The sequence below is a fragment of the Convolutriloba macropyga genome, chromosome 1, assembly GCF_964194025.1.
Source record: "Convolutriloba macropyga chromosome 1, txConMacr16.3, whole genome shotgun sequence".
NCBI lineage: Eukaryota > Metazoa > Xenacoelomorpha > Acoela > Convolutidae > Convolutriloba > Convolutriloba macropyga.
The window spans coordinates 63368683-63388298 of record NC_134468.1 but is presented as its reverse complement, the minus strand read 5'-3'; the positions used below and the strand labels follow the sequence as shown (position 1 = coordinate 63388298).

At 38.7% G+C, this 19616-nt stretch overlaps 2 protein-coding genes across 16 annotated transcripts in view; one reads left to right on the top strand and one right to left on the bottom strand.

Moving 5' to 3' along the window:
• LOC142341428 (epithelial sodium channel subunit alpha-like) overlaps window positions 1-2676 on the top strand; it is a 137459-nt gene extending 134783 nt beyond the window's left edge. For all 15 annotated transcript variants that reach the window (XM_075392466.1, XM_075392457.1, XM_075392449.1 and 12 more), the window contains one exon: window positions 1684-2676. In XM_075392466.1, the coding sequence (XP_075248581.1) occupies window positions 1684-2607 (924 nt within the window). In that variant the 3' untranslated portion in view covers window positions 2608-2676. The remainder of the gene's footprint in view (window positions 1-1683) is intronic.
• A 789-nt stretch (window positions 2677-3465) lies between these two features.
• Window positions 3466-19616, bottom strand: part of LOC142345585 (uncharacterized) — a 47703-nt gene continuing 31552 nt past the window's right edge. The window contains exons 7-9 of the mRNA XM_075397748.1: window positions 18927-18992; window positions 4576-4766; window positions 3466-3618 (exon numbers count right to left, since the gene is read on the bottom strand). Of these exons, the coding sequence (XP_075253863.1) occupies window positions 3466-3618; window positions 4576-4766; window positions 18927-18992 (410 nt within the window). The remainder of the gene's footprint in view (window positions 3619-4575; window positions 4767-18926; window positions 18993-19616) is intronic.

Below are 19616 nucleotides of genomic sequence, written 5' to 3'. Positions count from 1 at the left end.
ACACAAAATATTAGGTAAACTTTTACTCCACATTTTATTTTTGCAATATTTTGTATTCATCTCATTTGTTTTCTTACACAAAACGGACTAATTTATTTTCCCGTCAGCATAAATATGTCAACAATCACGCTTAACTCTATATTATTCTTTATCGCCGCTCTCATGTTGGTCGAAATTTGCAAAAACTGCATTTTTGATACGTTAGTTGCGCATGGCTATAATCAGTAATAGTAATTTCCAGAAATGGTAATAATTTTGAAATTATCAAAATATATATCTATTGTCTTCCGACTTCAGCTAGTTTCTCCTCTGTACAAAGCTGAAACTGACAACACGACAATGGAAATCATCGAATATATGCTCGGTATCGTATTCCCCCATTAATGATTCAAGGCCGTATGTAGTCCCTTCCCTGGTTGCCCACCATAAACCTTTCTTCGAAACCATATCCAATCCATATATGGAGTTTACGGTATCTTGGCAACCATATAGCTGACCATGGAAAAGATCAACGTTGCTCAAAAGCTCTTGGGATATGGTTCCCAAGACACCTTGAACTTCAATTTTTGATTGGTTCCCAAGACACCTCGAACTTCAATTTTTGATTGGTTCCCAAGTTACCTTGAACTCATCAAAGTGTCTTGATGAGTTTTTTTCCACTCAGAGTTCAATGCATGGGTGTTTTAACCCATGCATTGTATTCTGAGTGGAGAAAAACTCATCAAGCCACTTTGATGAGTTCATGGTGTCTTGGGAACCAATCAAAAATTAACCATATCCCAACACCATACATATTTATGGTGCTATGTAAGGCCATAAAAGTCAAAAGTCAAAAAATATAAAGAAAACATAGAGAACAGTTAAAAAACTAAAATCTTGTGACCAAATTAAGCCTTCGAATAAGCGATTTCGGTTATTGCTACGTTATTGCTTATGGTTGCCAAGAGATCCAGTACATTTCAAATTTCTTAAGATGTTCTAAAAGTGCGCAATAATAAATTAACTGTCCAAAAAGCATGTCAATGAATTCTTACATATCATACGAAACTTCTTTGTTTGACTCGATCAGTTTATTGTATGTCTGCCCGAAAAATTAACTGTTATTTTGTGTAAAATTTAACTGGAAGGCATATATGACTTGATCTTATTAGTAGCAGAACTTTTGCATGAGCGCTAAGTTGGTGAAGCAAAAATCTGTTGATAATAAACAATATACTACTTATGGGTCGGTTAAATGGAAATCTATCAAATTTAAAAAGTTTACTATACCACGACTCAAAATCAACATTATCTGGTCGAGCTAAGAATTAATTTAATTTAATTTAATTTAATTACACTTATGTACTAAAAAAAATAACCACACTCCAGGCAGTATTATAACAATTGTCAAACTCTCTGTTACTTGTTATGACTGTTATGGTTTATAAAGTGTTCTTTTTTAATGCAAAATTGTTTCGTTTAAACTATAGTTTTTATCAAGTGGTTTCTGTGATTAAAACTTTGGTGATCAACATTTGGTTGAAGAAACAACTGTGAACAGAAATATAGATCTATTTGCTCTCAAAGAAATCTCGATGGTCACAACAAAAAAATAGAGAGAGAAAAGAGAACAAGAAATGCCTGCATGGCAACTTATATCGTTCGACAATGCATCAATTGATATGGATTAATTGTTCTTTTTAGCTTTCATACTTGTGGCACTTTGTGCGCATGCTCTACCGGGAGACAGGTCGCAAGATCAAGGAATTCACGGGTGACATCAGAAACAAACTGGTCGACTCAAAGTTCACCAAAGACGCCGGACTCCAGGGTCTCAAAGGAGTCCGGGAAAACTTTGTAAAACTCGAGATATACTTTGACGACCTGTCTCTTGAGGAGATTTACGAGGAAAAGCAACTGTCAATTGAGACATTCCTGAGTGGAATCGGGGGCTGTTTGGGTTTATGGGTTGGTCTCAGCATCATTTCTTTGGTGGAGGCGTTTGAGGTTGCGTTTTACATGATTAGATGGTGGTTCCGAAAGGTATCTGTAGGCAACCAGCCTAAAGAGGAAAGTTACTCCAACTCAAAAAACTACAACGCCGAAATGAGTCCAATTAGAAATGTATTGGCTTACGTACCCGAAAATGACCTAAATTCTAATTCCTACAAATCAAATTGGCATCATGACATTCGAGGTCAAAAGCCCACTGGCAACGATTTCCAAATCAACAACCAGTCGTCTCCTTTTTTAAAACCAACCGACAACCGAGGATTTTCCCCGGCTGTGAACAGTGATTCTGAAAGTCCATTCAAAGTTCCCAGCAAAAAATCCAGAGCAAAACGAGAAGGGCCTGGTAACTTTGGGTGCAAAGACCCTCCGACTTTTCAGGAGAGCCTGCTTATGAACAACTATGACCATAATTCGTGGAAAAACAAGTATTTTCAGCCCCCAAACGGAACACAAGCTGATGAGATAGACCCGTATGCCATGAACAATGGTGGGCATAACTTTCCCAACTCAACCAACCAAGGACGCCCAATTCTATCTGACAGTCTAAGTGAAGACCTCCCTCGATTCGGGAGAATGGAAAACACGAATAATAAACTGTTCACCAATTTTATTTAGATCGTTTTGTATTTGGTAAACCAAGTGTTTTATTTCACGCATATATTGAATCTAAGTTTTTAGCTTTGACTTTTGCTCATTACTTGTATCGGTGGATAAACATTGATCATGTTTTGAGATAAGGCTCTTGCACTATTTTAAAAGACCAGAGGCTTGCAGAGACTTACTAAACAGGAGATTATACAGGAAAACAAACAGTCTTTTTGCAAGATATTTGAAACGTAGAAATATATCAGTCCTTTTGGAAGACAATTTTCCTGGCAAGATAGCCGAAAATTCTGCAGGACTTGCCAGATAGCGGTCTACATTTTGCAGGAATCTTGATATGTAACCATCTAAATATGCGAGACTCTTACAAGAGAACCTCACAATTCACCAAGTACGTCCTAATTTCTGCTTGAAATTCTGTCGCCTTTTTGGACGGCTAGAATGATTCGTTACCAAGCTCTAAAAAAGTTTGCACGCATTCCCGAAGAGGGTTCAGCCGCCAGAAAGAGACGAAAATTTCTAAGCCATAAACACATGAATTTGAACAACAGCAAAATGCGTGAAAAAGGGGGAACAAATAGAAGTGGGGTTAGCGCCGTAGATTGAAGCCAATTCCAACTATGTCAGATTTCTGCATGAACTTCTATTGTTTCATTGACCACAGAAAGGATATATTACTAAGCTCCAAATAATTTGTAATTCTTTAAGTTGTAAAAAAGGAGAGTTCCTAAATAGTAGCCGTTGAGAGGCTGATGGCGGCTATTAATTACAGAGTACTAAGATATTAAATAAACTGAACTCTTTTAAGATGAGAAAAGATGGCCTGAAAATCAATATTGAATTATCTTTCAATCTCACTGATTGTCATATCTACGTCACATTGGCAATGTTATCAGTTAGATTTTCATCTTCCGCTGTTGAATCACTATCCGGTGTTGTTTCGATCACAATTTGCTCTTCACCATCTTCTGAATCATCAGTAGAAATCTCTTGCTTCTCCGCATTTCCACCACTAACATCAATCTTGAAACAGAACAAGAGAAATATCGGTAAATGCAGAGAATAAGGTTGGGTGGTTGAAACAGAACAGGCCGGAGAAAAAAAACAGATGATAATCATCACAATGAGAAAAAAAAAGAAATTGAGAGTTTCCCCAGTCAAATATAACGAATAATTTGAACTGGTTCATAAATTGCTTGCGCATTTTTTTGCGATAATTTGCAGATAATTTGTAAATAAGCATTAAATAGCTCGAGACTAAAAACTCGACAAGAATAAATGCGTAAGGCTCAAAATCAGAACGAATAGGCTAACAATTTAAAAAACAGATAAATTGGATCAAATTTTGATCAAAACTACCTATAATTTTGCTTAAAGAACGTAACGCAAAGTCTGTATAAATCAAATGGAAAAGAAAAACATAGCTGGCAGATTGCTGGAAAATAGCCGCGATAGACGCTTGTGGCCTGCTAGGAATTGAAACAAGTAAAGAAAAAAGATTGACAGACCAACAGCTTTTTATTAGACCACTAGACTTTTTGGGCTAAATTTGGACTGTCATTTTCATGAGGCACATTTGCTCTACAAGGAAAAAGCCCTACTGGAGTTGATTCAAAATTATTATCCGATATTAGAACTCAAGACTCTATTCCTCAGGAATTAGGGCGCATAAGTTTGGCACTACTTAGATGCTCATCATTGATGTTAACTAGTAAATGTTCATAAAAATTAAAGTTCCATAAGTGAGTTCAGAAGTCATTTTTTGAGTGAGGTAAGTCACGCAATTTACCTAATAGCAGAAATTGCGTCACGAACACAAATTTTAAATGCAAAGCAATAGAAGTCTTGAAGTCATTGAAAAAGTCAATTCCAAGAAGTCAGGGTAAGACAAATCAAAAATCTGTTAGACGATTAAAAAAATTAGGAGCGCCATAATAGCCGCCTAGAATTGCTGACGCGGCTATTAATAACTTCACAAACCGCTCTTGTGGTTTCTGTTTTATCTTTGTCTGCAATAGTAATCATGTTGCTTCCAGAACCGTGAAGCTGTTCGTATCTGTCATCCGACGCTCCAGTACTCCATGTTGAGGCCATGTTGGAGATTCTGTACGTTACTGCAATTTGTGTGAAGTGGAGCAAGAAACACAAAATGCCCAAGTACATGGCCCAACCTGTATCCTCACCGTCAGCCATTTGTTACTTCATTACTATTTTCATTTATGAAACTATAGTAGACCTGATATAGTAGAAGCAGAACAGAAATAATCGTACTACCTCGAGATGTTGAAAGACAACACTCAACCGAAAAGCGGTATAGGAGGTCGTAGTCTACATATGAAACATAAGCTCAAAATAAGCCTCTGTCACCTGGAATTAACTTCGAACCAAGTTATTCACGATGCCTTCAGCTCCACCAGAACCGTTCAAGCTGAAATTTAGCTCAACCAAATATTTGACGTTGGGTTTTTCTTTGAACCAATTTTTGCTCGACTGAAGTTACTGAATCACAAATATTGGTCAAATCATGAGTCGAGAGAAAAATATTCGCATGAGACTGTTTTTCTTAGCCTCGAGATTTCAACGTGCTGGTCTTATGATCAACAATGCTTGTAACATAGTCCATGGGGTCGGACACGAAAAAAGGTCAAAACTTGATGCTATTTAAAATCCGATAGTGATAAACAACAAAGTCAAGAATTTATTTCGTGGTTTTTGAGATAATGGTTATTGCAGCTAAACCACCTAGTATATACCTTTTGATCAAGCAAAATGGCAGTATATCACAATTGCAACAAATGATCTATCTTAAAAATTTCATGTTTTAAGTCTGCAGTTTACATTTAAGATAAATTTTACTTGTGCTAATCTGTTTATCGTTGCTGCTCAGAATCCGAGATTTCAGAAAATAAACGAAGAAAAACTTATAGGAATTGCGCAAAAAACAAGATTCAGTGAACAACCCTCACTCATCTCATGAAGAGGCCATGTTCGAAAAATAAAAAAATAATAAATATCTACTTCTAGAATATCATTGTTTGAGCCATAAAAGAGCCATGCTCATCGCAAAATGATAATGAAAAAATGTTCCAATCATCAAGGCCATTCCTTGTCTTGAAGTGTTTTAGCAACATGCAGAGAAACTTGCAAGATGCAGTATCTTCGAGCGTGCTTTGGGAAAAACAGTTTGAGAATTTAATTGCCCCAGTGATTGTGGAATTTTTATTGTGTAAGATCTGAGCAGATCTTAGACGATAAAAAATCCTCTTATCAGAACTTACACTATAAAAGTTCCTCTTATCAGAACTTACACGATAAAAATTCTGTTAAGAGGAATTTTTATCGTGTAAGATCTTATAAGACATCTTATAAGATAAACATTCCTCTTATCAGAATTTTTATTGTGTAAGATCTGATAAGACATCTGATAAGATAAACATTCCTCTTACCAGAATTTTTATCGTGTAAGATCTGAAAAGAAGGAATTTTTATCGTGTAAGATCTGATAAAACGGAATTTTTTATCGTGTAAGACCTTATAAGACATGTTTTAATGATGTCAATATAACCGTATAACGTAGTCAAGTTCCTATGAAAGCAAAAAAAAAATCGGTCAATTAACCACTTATGAAACAAAAAAATGAGTGTTGATTCTGTTTTAGCGGCAGTTTTATTGTGAGTGTTAACTAGGTACTTTGACTAAATTTAGCAGTCCAAGATAGTTTCGGTCTTTGAAAAAATTTTTCAGCCTAGTTTGATAATCAGCGCTTCAGAGAAAGCCCTTGCCAATGGAATAACGTTTTTACGATATCTTATAAATCTTAAAGGACAGTATAAGATACTTTTCTCTTTGTTGCTCTGACGCTTAAGTGTTGCATGATATAGCTTTTCGGCTACTGCTTGAAAGCTACTCTGAATTGTCTTCAAATTAAAGAGCATGCCATACTTCAACAACTTTTAGAGTCATGGCTTTCCAAATGTTTATTGTTTAAGATCTGATAAGAGGAAATTTTTATCGTTAAGATCTGATAAGACCGAATTTTTATCGTGTAAGATCTGATAAGACGGAATTTTTATCGTGTAAGAACTTATAAGAGGAATTTTCATCGTGTAAGAACTTATAAGAGGAATTTTTATCGTATAAGATCTGAGAAACGTCTTATCAGATCTGATAAGAAGATGCATCCCCTTACAGGGTATTAGCAATATGGTTTTGTCAGAAATTTTTCAGATCTTACACGATAGATAAAAATTCCAGAATCACTGGGGTGGATAGAAAGTAAGTCGGGGAAGAATTTTCTGAAAAACAATTGTTATTTTGTTTCTTCTAAAAAGCTGCAGTGTTAAGAGGTAAACTGATAAAAACTTGCGTGCCAGGAGACTCATACTTCATAATTTTCGATTCAAAACCAGTCGTTACATAGTTTTGAAGACAAACATTTGATACCAAAACTCGGCTTCGTTTGTAAAACGAAGCGAGTGGAGCTGGTATATTGATTAAATTCGGTGAACCCAAAACTCTCCAATTTTTCCCAACTTTTTTTTCACATGACTTTCATTCATGTTTTCAAGACAAACATGATTATACAAGCTCAACTTGCTTCGTTTTACAAATGAAGCCGAGTTTTGGTATCAAATGTTTGTCTTGGAAACTAAATTGCGAAGCCGAACTTCATTGTGGATATAACAGTGTCCTCTTTGTTAAAAAGACTTCTTTTACAGAAAGCGTCGAAAGAAATTCGAGACTTATGTTGCCGTTATGACGGTCCGGTCTCATTGGTAATTTTTGACACATCATCTTGTATGTTGTCAAGTTTTTCAGATACTTTTTTGTGCAAAAAGATTAAGGAAAGACAACTTTGCTTGAGGAAGGTCGTATTTAAAATTTATTATTAGAAATAATTTAAGACAAAAAATTCTTTTTTTTACTCACCTAAGTTCAATTATTCTTAGACAATAGTAAATAATGAAGTGTTTCTTTTGTATAACTTTCATTGCCTTCATTTTTTATTGAAGCTCTTACATTCTACAATTAAATTCAACTAGTTTTAGATTTTTTTATTTGCGTACATTCCCCGAGTTGACCCACAAGTCAGCAGTTTATAAATTAAACTGCATTGTAAACATATATGATTCAATGCAAATGGAGTGGAAAACGCAAATCCGACTGTTCAGAACTATATCCGACTAGTTGATTAATGACCCAAATTTTTGGCCGGTAGCCATGTCTCTGGACAAAATTTGCCGCCGACTGCACTGACTTTATATAAAGTGCACGTTAGCTTTGTCTGAAATCAGCAGGTACAGATTAAAGCAGAGTGGAATTTAGTAATCTAGAAATTCAAAAAGAGGTCAAGATGCTAATCGTAAAGATGGTGATCACCTCAGATCCAGACATGCTTGATCGCATGCACTCCGGATCGGGGAAAACAGTCGGAGTTCCCTGTAAGATTCCCTGTCGGGGCCGCATTCGGGGTAGGGAAGAGGAGAGAAGTGTCAGAATTTGCTATTTTAACATAAAACTACGCTCCATGTTCTTCAAAGGGTTGTTTATTTCAGAGTATTGTGTACTGCAAATAGTTGTTTATGAGTTGCGTTTAAAAGTTGAGTTCGATGATAGATTAGGTTTCAACAGCTGAATTCGAGAAGTTGTTGTAAATTTGTGTGAAATGTTTAATAATAGCAAATGAAGGGTTTATCTCTTTGGAGGTAACTGAAGATTTGTTAGGTTGTGATTCTCTGGTTATGATTGCCTTGACACTTTTGGAAACCTCTATAGGACTTATGCGATTATTGAATTCAAGTCGCATGGTAGCGTGGATTCAGAGCCGGTTGATATGTTTGACAACCTGATGACCCTTCAAAGAGTCCGTGAAGAGGTCAATTATTCTGATGAACAAAAACGTCAACATCTATTCAAGCGCAGTTATTACGAGCAGGAGTCTCCAGAAAGTACGTGATTGCTCCACACATTGCAAAGAGTCATGACCTCTCCATAAAACCTAAGCCTTGCTATGTCATTTTACACTTATTTATCCTGCAAACTTGAAACGCTTTTATGCTCGAGCTCACAAAACGTCGAAAATCTTTTAAAAAAATCACTCAAAGCTGGGATGATCATCCATCTTCCACTTGCTGAGTGCGACATCCTCCGACCCATTGACCCATTTGATGAAGCAGGAATCATGCACAACAATCAGAACGACTTCTTACTATGTGAAGGAAACGATTCCGGTACTGTCACAGCATTTGAATCCACTACAAAAAGGGAAGATTTTTTGAAACGTACAAACTAGTACAGATATCAAAGAAAAAACAACTATAAATTGAGTGGCTGTTTTAAATTGATTAGCTTTTCTAACAAATATCTTGCTATAATTTTGATCGAAAGGAAATTTAGCCGAACTGTTTATGTTCATGTTATAAAATGTTTGTTTTTTTTTTTAAAAAAAGATAATTCATTAATTGTTATTGTAACGGCTGCTCTCCTTGTGTTTCACAAAGAAAGTTTTACACCGCCCAGTTCGTTCTGGGTGGTTACAAAATCTGTCCAGATACTTCGTTTATGCAGTTCGCTTTTGTAACTGTTATCCGCTTTGCTGTACTTACCGTTGCATTAACTATTTTAGTTCGTAACTATTCGCTGATCTTAGTTTTTTCAGCTATCAATTTGAACTGGATTGCTACAGATCACACAATACGGGATCTCTTTATGTATACCAGTTCAATCCGATAGAAAAAACAAATCGAAGACAAAGATATATGTCTAAGACCTGTTTGTGCAAAAATATTTAAATTTAAACCTAAGTTGGCTTTTGCTGTTTGTACTCACAAGTGGAGAATACCAGAAGTTGGGGTTGTAACAGTTGAATTTCAGCTCCAATAATTCGTTGATGCAAGACACAGTAACAGAATTTACTGCTCAAGAATAATATTTTGAATACAAGACACAGTAACAATTTACTGCTCAGGAATATATCTAGTTCAAGACACAGTAACACGTTATTTACTGCTCAAGACAATTTGTTTTTACAATATTTTGCTGAGTTATACTTTCAGCCGTTTTCTGCGGCTACAACGTTGAGTTCTGTGTGTTGCTTTTTGTTATTTTCCCCTGTTCTCTTTTTTCTCACGTGACAAACTGTAACTAGAACTAGAACTATAACTATAACTATTAAATGACTAGGACAAAATAAATTGTTTTGTTTCTATTTTCCCGCCTACACAAGCTTAGCGAGCTCAGCTCCAACATCGCCGGCCCTGTTTTCCTTCGTGAAAACATCTTCGTCCATTGATAGCACTGGAGCGAGCTTCACTACTGGTCTCTTGTAGTATCCATCTTTCGTTCGGATTGTCGCTGATCGAATCACTCCGTCGGAACCTTCAAAGGTTTCGGTTATTCGACCCAGATCGTAATATCCACGTTTGTCACTGTCTTCCAATAACCACACAAGATCACCCTGCTGAAGACTTCTGTCCGTTGTGGTCTGCCATTTCTTACGACTAATCAACGTTGGCAAGTATTCTTTACGGAATCTGTCCCAGATGAGGTCTGCGTAAGCTTGCGTTTGTCGAAAGAGCTTTCTATGATTAACAAATTGCTCTGCACTTGATAGATACGGTAACAAAAAGTTCTTGTTGCCAAGTAGGAAATGGTTTGGAGTAATAGCTTCTAAATCGGTAGCATCAGAACTGAGCTGTGTCAGCGGTCTAGCATTCAGCGTCTGTTCAACAAGACACATCTTGGTTGACAGAACATCTTCCGTGACTGATCAATTGCCCAGCACTGCGTACATTGCCTTCTTGCAACTCCAAACCAGTCTTTCCCACACTCCTCCAAAGTGTGGTGCTGCAGGTGGAATGAACTTCCATCTGATTCCTCGTTGAATCAGATGTTCTTCAATTTGCCTCTTGTTCCATGCTGCTACATACTCTGCCAGTTTTTTTTCAGCTCCAACGAAGTTTGTCCCGTTATCGCTAATCATTTTGAACGGTTTGCCTCTTCGAGCAATAAATCGCATAATTGCTTTCAGACAACAATCAGTGTCTAGTTTTGGTACAATCTCTATATGTACCGCTCGTACATTAAGGCATGTGAATAGACAGCATCAATGTTTTTCGTTTCTTCGACCAATCTTTACTGTGAATGGTCCGAAATAGTCTACGCCCACATTCGAGAACACTGTTGATGCGACTAATTGTTCTTCAGGTAGATCTGCCATTACTGGTGCCTTTGTTTGGGCTCTTCCCTTTCTCCATCTAATGCATTTGTTTTTGATCGATCTCAAAGCATTTCGTATGCCTAGGATCCAGAATATCTGCTGAACTATGTTTCTGACATGTTCAGTACCTTCGTGATGACTATTCTTATGTTCATTTTGCAAGAATAATTCAATTACATGGTGCTTCCAATGTGACAGTATTGGATGCTTCGTTTCGAAGCTCAATTGACTTTTACCTATTCTGCCTTGGGCACGAATAAGTCCTTGCTGGTCTATGAATGGTGAAAACTGGATGATTTTGCTGTTTTTTTGGAATTTCTTTTTCAGCTTTGAGAGATCTCATCTCTTCCGCAAACTGTTCTTGCTGCAGTAGTCTGAAGATGCTTGCTTGTGCACCCTCTCTTTCTTCAACACTTAGTGTTTTTGTTGCCGGTTTGTATTTTCTAAATACGCGCTGTACGTATGCCATTGTATTTACTAGTCGATTGAAATTGCTAAATCGTTCCCACTGAATCATCGGCTTCTTCTCATCAACCTTAGCTGAGAAGACCATTTCGTCGTTTTGTTCGTCTGAAGCAAATGTTAAATTCACCTGTTCAGGCCATTCGTTCTCTCGTTGCCTCAACCAGGCCGGCCCAGTGAGCCATTCACTTCTCTTGAGTTCGTCAACATTGATCGCTCGTGTCTCGATGTCAGCTGGATTGTTAATACCACTCACATGATTCCACTGTGAAACATTAGTTATATCCAAAATCTCAGCCACCCTGTTTGCAACAAACACCTGTTGCTTCCGGTGGGAGCTGTGAATCCATTGCAGAACAGTAGTGGAGTCGGTCCAAAAGTTAGAACTGTGAATCTTCGATTCGTGTTCCTTCACTATCTGCTCTTTAAGTTTCACCGCCATCACTGCTGCTTGTAGTTCCAAGCTTGGTATGGAAAGGTGTCGCATCGGTGCGACTCGGCCCTTTCCGATTACAAATGCTAAGTCTGCTGAGTATTCGTCGGGCTTTGAACGTAGGTATGCCACAGCGCACATTGTGTCTTCAGATGCGTCAGCAAACACATGAAGTTCCCATTTGTCCTTGGCTGTGCTGAAGTATCTTCTATCAATGCTGGTTTCTGCTACTTCTGGAAGCTGGTCTTTCCACTTCAGAAGCTCTTCTTCTTCGTTAGGTTCCACTGAGTTGTCCCAATGTTGTCCATTTTTGGTCCAGATGCTCTTCAGGAGTCGTCTCATATGGACACTGAATGGTGCAAACAGTCCAAGAGGATCAAACACTGAAGAAACTAGAGATAAGATCTTCCTTACCACGTCGCTGTTGGCGATCCACTTCTTCAGTTCAAATCCATGTTTTGAGAGAAGAGGTTGCAGTTGTTTGAAAACCTTGATTGCTTCTTCAGGTGTTTCGACTGACTTGATGAAATCGTCCATGTAGAAGTTGTTTTGGATTGTTTTTGCTGCAATTGGTAACTCGTCTTCGTTATCGATCGCTACTCGCTTCAGAGCGTAGTTGGCACTTGTTGGTGAACTCTTCGCTCCGAAAACATGACGCTGATACTCGTAAATTTGCACAAGTTCGTTCATTGTTGGTCGCCACAGGAATCTCAAGCAGCTTTTATCCCGTTCAGGAACTTGCACTTGCAGAAACATTGATTCAATATCTGCGGTTAGGGCTATTGGTCCTTCTCGAAATCTGAATATTGTTCCGATCAATCCCTGTAGTAGATCGGGTCCGGCTAACAACTTGTCATGTAGGCAGATATTCTTGTATTTTGCTGCAGCGTTGCAAACACGGCGAACTTTACCCGGTTTGTTGGGTTTTAGTACTGGATGGTGTGGCAAATACCATTCCTTTCCTAAAGTGCCTTTGACTTCCGATTTACCAAGGACCTTCACAAATCCTTTTTCAACATCTGTATCAATTGACTGTTGGTACAATTCTTTTAACTTTGGGTCTCGTTGGAATCTTCGTTCCAGTGAGTAGAGCTGACCAAGGGCTGAGCCGTAGTTGTTTGGGAGATTGGGTTCTGGTTCACTCCAGAGCATGCCCACTTCGTACCGCTCCCCTGTAAACTTTGTTGTGCTCTCTAAAAACTTCTGAGCTTGCAGCTCGTTCTTTGATTGACTTACAACATTTATTTTGGAAGCATAGGTTTCTATGTCCCACAATGATTGGATTTTTTCTGCCACTTTCACATCTTCTGTGAAGGCAAAATGACAAATATTTTGACTTTTCTTGCCCGTCATGGGACCACTGACTACCCATCCTAATTCTGTTAAGACGGCGAAAGGCTCACTTCGTGTTCCGATCTTGTAGTCCAATGGACGTTGAATTTCGTAGGCATCTTGTCCAAGTATGATGCCTACTTCCATCAGGTTGAATGTTCTATTAGTGAGAAGATTCAGGTGTCTGAATTTGTTCTTCAGTTCCTTGTAGTCATATGTGTTTCCCAACGAGATTAATGGGTGTGCAAACGCTTCAATTGAATGCACCTTTGAATGTAGTCCCTTTATTGTGATAGGAACCTTCTCTGTCCTCAAATCTTGCGTCCCATGTATGCTAGCTATGTTCAAGGTAACGTCCGTGCCTTTGGCTTGTAGTTGATCCTTAACACTTTGATCGATGAATGATACTGTTGAACCACTATCGAGGAAAGCGTAGGTAGTCAACCTGTTACCACCACTCTGAACAGATATCGGAACTATTTGAAGAAAACTAGTAACTTGGTTACTCTGGTTGATTGTTGCTGCGCTTACGTTAACTGCGTGACTACCCTCGTCCATTTGGCTTTCTGAGTGTAGCAGTCTGTTGTGCCTTTTGGTACATTCATTTATACCGCACGGGTGGACTTTACAATCTTTGATTGCATGCCCTTTCCCCAGACATCCATAACATAAGCGTTCTTTCCTCACTGCCACGTATCGATCATTCACACTCATGTTTTTGAATGACTGACAGTTCCAAATTTTTTGAGTGCCATCGGCTAATGGACACTGATGGCTTTGCGTTTGCTTGGTTTCTTGCAGGTTTGAACTTGCACTGAAGTTCGATGTCTTCGAGAATCGTTTTTCTCTATTTGTGTTGCGTCTGTCTTCTTCTTTGCGTTCCCCTTTAAACGCTGAAAACCCTTCATGCACGAATGCCATTCGTGATAGCCATTTTGCAAACATGAATAGATCAGGCCAGTCCTCGTCTTTGTCATCGACGTAGAACCACCATTTTTCTTTAAGAACCTGTGGTAGCTTATCAACTGCCATGTACAATGTCGAACTTGATTGCAAATCACCAATGTGTTTGTACTCTTTGAGCACGCTCACGAAGTTAGATACAATAACAGAAAAATCAATCAGGCTGGTTGAATCATGAGGTTTCACTTGATTAGCTTTTCGTAGGCTCTCAAGCTGCGCATCTATAATTACATGCGGTCTTCCAAATTTTTTTCTAAAATGGTCCAGGCAGCACCATAAAACTGTCTAGAATAGCCCATTCCCGAGATTACAGATTTTGCTTTGCCTGTTAGCAGAGTCTTCAAATGGCTCATTTTCTCTGAGTCGGGAATCATGCGTTTATCTACTGTTGGTATGAACATGCTAGACCACTCAGGCCACTCCAGCGGGTTTCCGTCAAAATTTTTCAACCTCAATTTTGGTAAACTACTGCTTGAATGTCCAGTGTTGTAGTGCTTTCCAGCTATCGGCGATATATCCCGCCCTTCAACACTTACTGAGCGTTCGCGAGAGTTTGGGTACCATGGGTAATGCCTCTGCTTATTCCGTTCAGGGCTGACGTCAAAGCGAGCTCTTGGTCGAATTGGCGCTCGCGTGTCGTTCATCGAATTCGCCCACTCCGAGACATCTCTCCCTTTTGGGGTCCAATTGAAAGGTGACTTGTCACCCGCCTTAGTCGATTGAGAACGGAAGTCATCTTTCTCCAGTGCTGTTTTTTGCAATTGGCGCTCTAGGTCTCGCTCTTTTTCCCGAAGTTGATGTTGCATCTCTAGTTCTTTCATTTGCATTTCTAGATCTAACCTCTTTCGATCAAATTGTGCTCGTTCGATTTGCAACTTTCTTTCAAATTCGATTTCAAATTCCTTCATTCGTTCTTCAACCCGACGTTTCACTGAACATGTTTCCGAAGCGTTTTCTGTATCCTGGTTGATTTTCCGTGTAACCGTATTCGTCGTTGCATTGCTTGTGTTACCATGGTTTTGGTTAAACTCTGGAATTCCAACGTTTTGTTCTAACTGATGCACATTATTCGCAGGCGGTTGCTCTTCATTGGCATGAAGAGTTGACTGGCTTTGCTGGCTTGACATGTTTGTCTCTCCATGGATATACGGTAAACACTCTGCGTTCAAATATTGAAAGTATTTTTCTGTCTCAAGTTTGCGTTTTAAAGAAATATCTGGGTCTCGGAGAGTCTCAGCTTTCTTATTCACAAGTTTTTGAATGCTGTCGTCCAATCGCAGTATCTGCTGATAAAGAGTCTTGAGTTTGCTTGGTCGATCTCGATTCTCAATGAGCTCAAAACCTTCTTCCTGTTTCTCAATCCAGTTGTTTCGAAGTTGTTGATCTGTCGATCCAAAACGCTTTGACTCTGTGACGGAGTCACTTCTTGTGTACTTCGGGACTGCAGCTTGAATCTCTACAGTGCTTTTGTTTATTTGCTTTAATACATGCGGTCTTCCAAATTTTTTTCTAAAATGGTCCAGGCAGCACCATAAAACTGTCCAGAATAGCCCATTCCCGAGATTGCAGATTTTGCTTTGCCTGTTAGCAGAGTCTTCAAATGGCTCATTTTCTCTGAGTCGGGAATCATGCGTTTATCTACTATTGGTATGAACATGCTAGACCACTCAGGCCACTCCAGCGGGTTTCCGTCAAAATTTTTCAACCTCAATTTTGGTAAACTACTGCTTGAATGTCCAGTGTTGTAGTGCTTTCCAGCTATCGGCGATATATCCCGCCCTTCAACACTTACTGAGCGTTCGCGAGAGTTTGGGTACCATGGGTAATGCCTCTGCTTATTCCGTTCAGGGCTGACGTCAAAGCGAGCTCTTGGTCGAATTGGCGCTCGCGTGTCGTTCATCGAATTCGCCCACTCCGAGACATCTCTCCCTTTTGGGGTCCAATTGAAAGGTGACTTGTCACGCGCCTTAGTCGATTGAGAACGGAAGTCATCTTTCTCCAGTGCTGTTTTTTGCAATTGGCGCTCTAGGTCTCGCTCTTTTTCCCGAAGTTGATGTTGCATCTCTAGTTCTTTCATTTGCATTTCTAGATCCAACCTCTTTCGATCAAATTGTGCTCGTTCGATTTGCAACTTTCTTTCAAATTCGATTTCAAATTCCTTCATTCGTTCTTCAACCCGACGTTTCACTGAACATGTTTCCGAAGCGTTTTCTGTATCCTGGTTGATTGTCCGTGTAACCGTATTCGTCGTTGCATTGCTTGTGTTACCATGGTTTTGGTTAAACTCTGGAATTCCAACGTTTTGTTCTAACTGATGCACATTATTCGCAGGCGGTTGCTCTTCATTGGCATGAAGAGTTGACTGGCTTTGCTGGCTTGACATGTTTGTCTCTCCATGGATATACGGTAACCACTCTGCGTTCAAATATTGAAAGTATTTTTCTGTCTCAAGTTTGCGTTTTAAAGAAATATCTGGGTCTCGGAGAGTCTCAGCTTTCTTATTCACAAGTTTTTGAATGCTGTCGTCCAATCGCAGTATCTGCTGATAAAGAATCTTGAGTTTGCTTGGTCGATCTCGATTCTCAATGAGCTCAAAACCTTCTTCCTGTTTCTCAATCCAGTTGTTTCGAAGTTGTTGATCTGTCGATCAAAAACGCTTTGACTCTGTGACGGAGTCACTTCTTGTGTACTTCGGGACTGCAGCTTGAATCTCTACAGTGCTTTTGTTTATTTGCTTTAATTAAGCCTTGCTATTCAACTTCTAAAGCACTTTGCCTAATTGGCTTTGCATCGTTGGATTGCCTGTTGAGTTTTGTTCTCGTTCGTCGAGGACTTCGTCACTTCGACTGTTGGGTTGAACAGCAGTTTATTCCACTGTCCGGGTCGGCGGACCAAATGTAACGGCTGCTCTCCTTGTGTTTCACAAAGAAAGTTTTACACCGCCCAGTTCGTTCTGAGTGGTTACAAAATCTGTCCGGATACTTCGTTTATGCAGTTCGCTTTTGTAGCTGTATATCCGCTCTGCTGTACTTACCGTTACATTAACTATTTTAGCTCGTAACTATTCGCTGATCTTAGTTTTTTCAGCTATCAATTTGAACTGGAATGCTACAGATCACACAATACGGGATCTCTTTATGTATACCAGTTCATTCCGATAGAAAAACAAATCGAAGACAGAGATATATGTCTAAGACCTATTTGTGCAAAAATATTTAAATTTAAACCTAAGTTGGCTTTTGCTGTTAGTACTCACAAGTTGAGAATACCAGAAGTCGGGGTTGTAACAGTTGAATTTCAGCTCCAATAATTCGTTGATGCAAGACACAGTAACAGAATTTACTGCTCAAGAATAATATTTTGAATACAAGACACAGTAACAATTTACTGCTCAGGAATATTTCTAGTTCAAGACACAGTAACACGTTATTTACTGCTCAAGACAATTTGTTTTTACAATATTTTGCTGAGTTATACTTTCAGCCGTTTTCTGCGGCTACTACGTTGAGTTCTGTGTGTTGCTTTTTGTTATTTTCCACTTTTCTCTTTTTTCTCACGTGACAAATTGTAACTAGAACTAGAACTATAACTATAACTATTAAATGACTAGGACAAAAGAAAGTGTTTTGTTTCTATTTTCCCGCCTACACAAGCTTAGCGAGCTCAGCTCCAACAGTTATAAATATGGTATTTTCCCAAACCATGATTCCGAGCGATTGAGTTTGAATTGAGTACTCTGCGTTGTGAGGTACGCCACTTGAAAGGCAGTCGGTAATTAGTTCTGGCAAGTGTATCGGAAGTCGGCAATTAACGCTGACCGGTTTAATGGCCTTCGCAATTGTTCTGTTGAGTTTGGTGGCAGTCGACATTTAATTTTGCCAACTAGAGCGTCAGTGTGAAATTAATACTGGTACGTAGAGCGGCAGTCTGCAACTAGTTCATGCACAGCTAAAAATGATCAATCATAAGTAGTGAAATAGGCAGACATGAACAAAGAAATATGCATAACAAATAGTCAACTACTTTTTTTTATTCAGCTCTGGTTTGCATTGACAGCGAGCTCCGGGTTTGTTATTGTCAGGCTTCTTGAATTTTTTTGTCTATTTATTTTACAATGTGCAAATATTTATAACTGCTATAACTGATTTGATTTTAAAACAGCCACGTACAACGAAAATGAGGAACAACTTCTTGTTTCTCATTATTTGGATAATTACTCTGTTTAAAGAGCCAGTCGCAAAAGCGACCTCTGGATAAACCATTCGGGTTGCTCACAAGGGGTGTAGTCCAAGCTAAATAACTTTTTCTGGAAAGGGTTATGGTGGCACCTTAGTTTGCACAAAGATCTGAAGAGACACTGAAACCTTAAGATAGTCTGATCAATCAGAGGTCACACAAAAGTCCGGATCAAAAGTCTATTTATTGACCAAGGTCTAATCATAGTCTGGATCACAATTCTCACGAAGGTCTGATCAGTGATGTATGGAGACAATGTGTAACAATTTATTCTTGGGAAAGCTAGACTAAGAATTCTTTATGATTGAGACTCTTCATACCTTACTCTTTTACAACCTACTCTTTGCGCACTGAACGTTCGGTCGCAAAAACGTTGCACTAAAGAGATTGTGGTTACTGTAAAGTCGCACAAAAATTTAGGGAAGAAGAGGCAGCTACGGTTTCTCTATTGTCAGATTCTTCTTCGGTTAGCACCAAAGCCTGACCTGAGGTCATTTTGGTCTGATTAGAGACGAAAATGTGCAACTAGAATATGATTCGAGGTCGCTTGGGTCTCGATTCTCAACCTGGGTTGCATGTTTGCACGATGATGGGCAATACTCATTGCATGACTATCATTTAAAGTCTTCTGGGCTAGAACTTAAGAGACAAAGGAGTAAGAGAAACAAATGGCTGACTAATTGTTACCTATGTCAAACATGTCGTAGTCAAACAGTCCCGTAATTGTCCACAAAGCACACATAAACACAAAAGCTGAAACATCCTCATCACGCTTCATTATCTTCAAGGAGATAAATTTAAAAACAACAGACCAACAGCAATTCCTATATCATGAGATGCCTAAAACTATTATCAGAAAAACAATAATTTTATTACTTTCGTGAGAATAATTGACCTCTTGGAGCATAAATGTCCTCTTAGAGAAACAGACAGTGCATAGTAAAATTATATCAAGCAAACAAAAGTGTTTGTTAACTGCTATATTCAGAAACGAGTCCATCCATACGACTGACATCAGCTGATGTGCCACGCGACCGATGGCTCTCAAGTGAACATTTTTGGAATAGCTTTAGATCCATTTGTAACAGTTACATAAATTAACCGAATTGACGTGAGCTTTACCTCTTTGAACTCATAATAAGATGCATCCTCGAGGCCTTACAAGATCTTATAAGACAAATTATACTTTCCTTTTTTAAACTTAAGATTTCCCACAACGTCCCAGGCCTAGGCCTCGAATTATAAAAACACTTTAAAAGTTTATTAGGGGCAGTATTGACTATAATTACACGGTTGAGCTTCCTAGTAAACGTCGAGCAATATCTTTTCATGGGATGAGTTTAAGTCTTTTCATAAAGAAAAAAAGTCCAGCTAAGG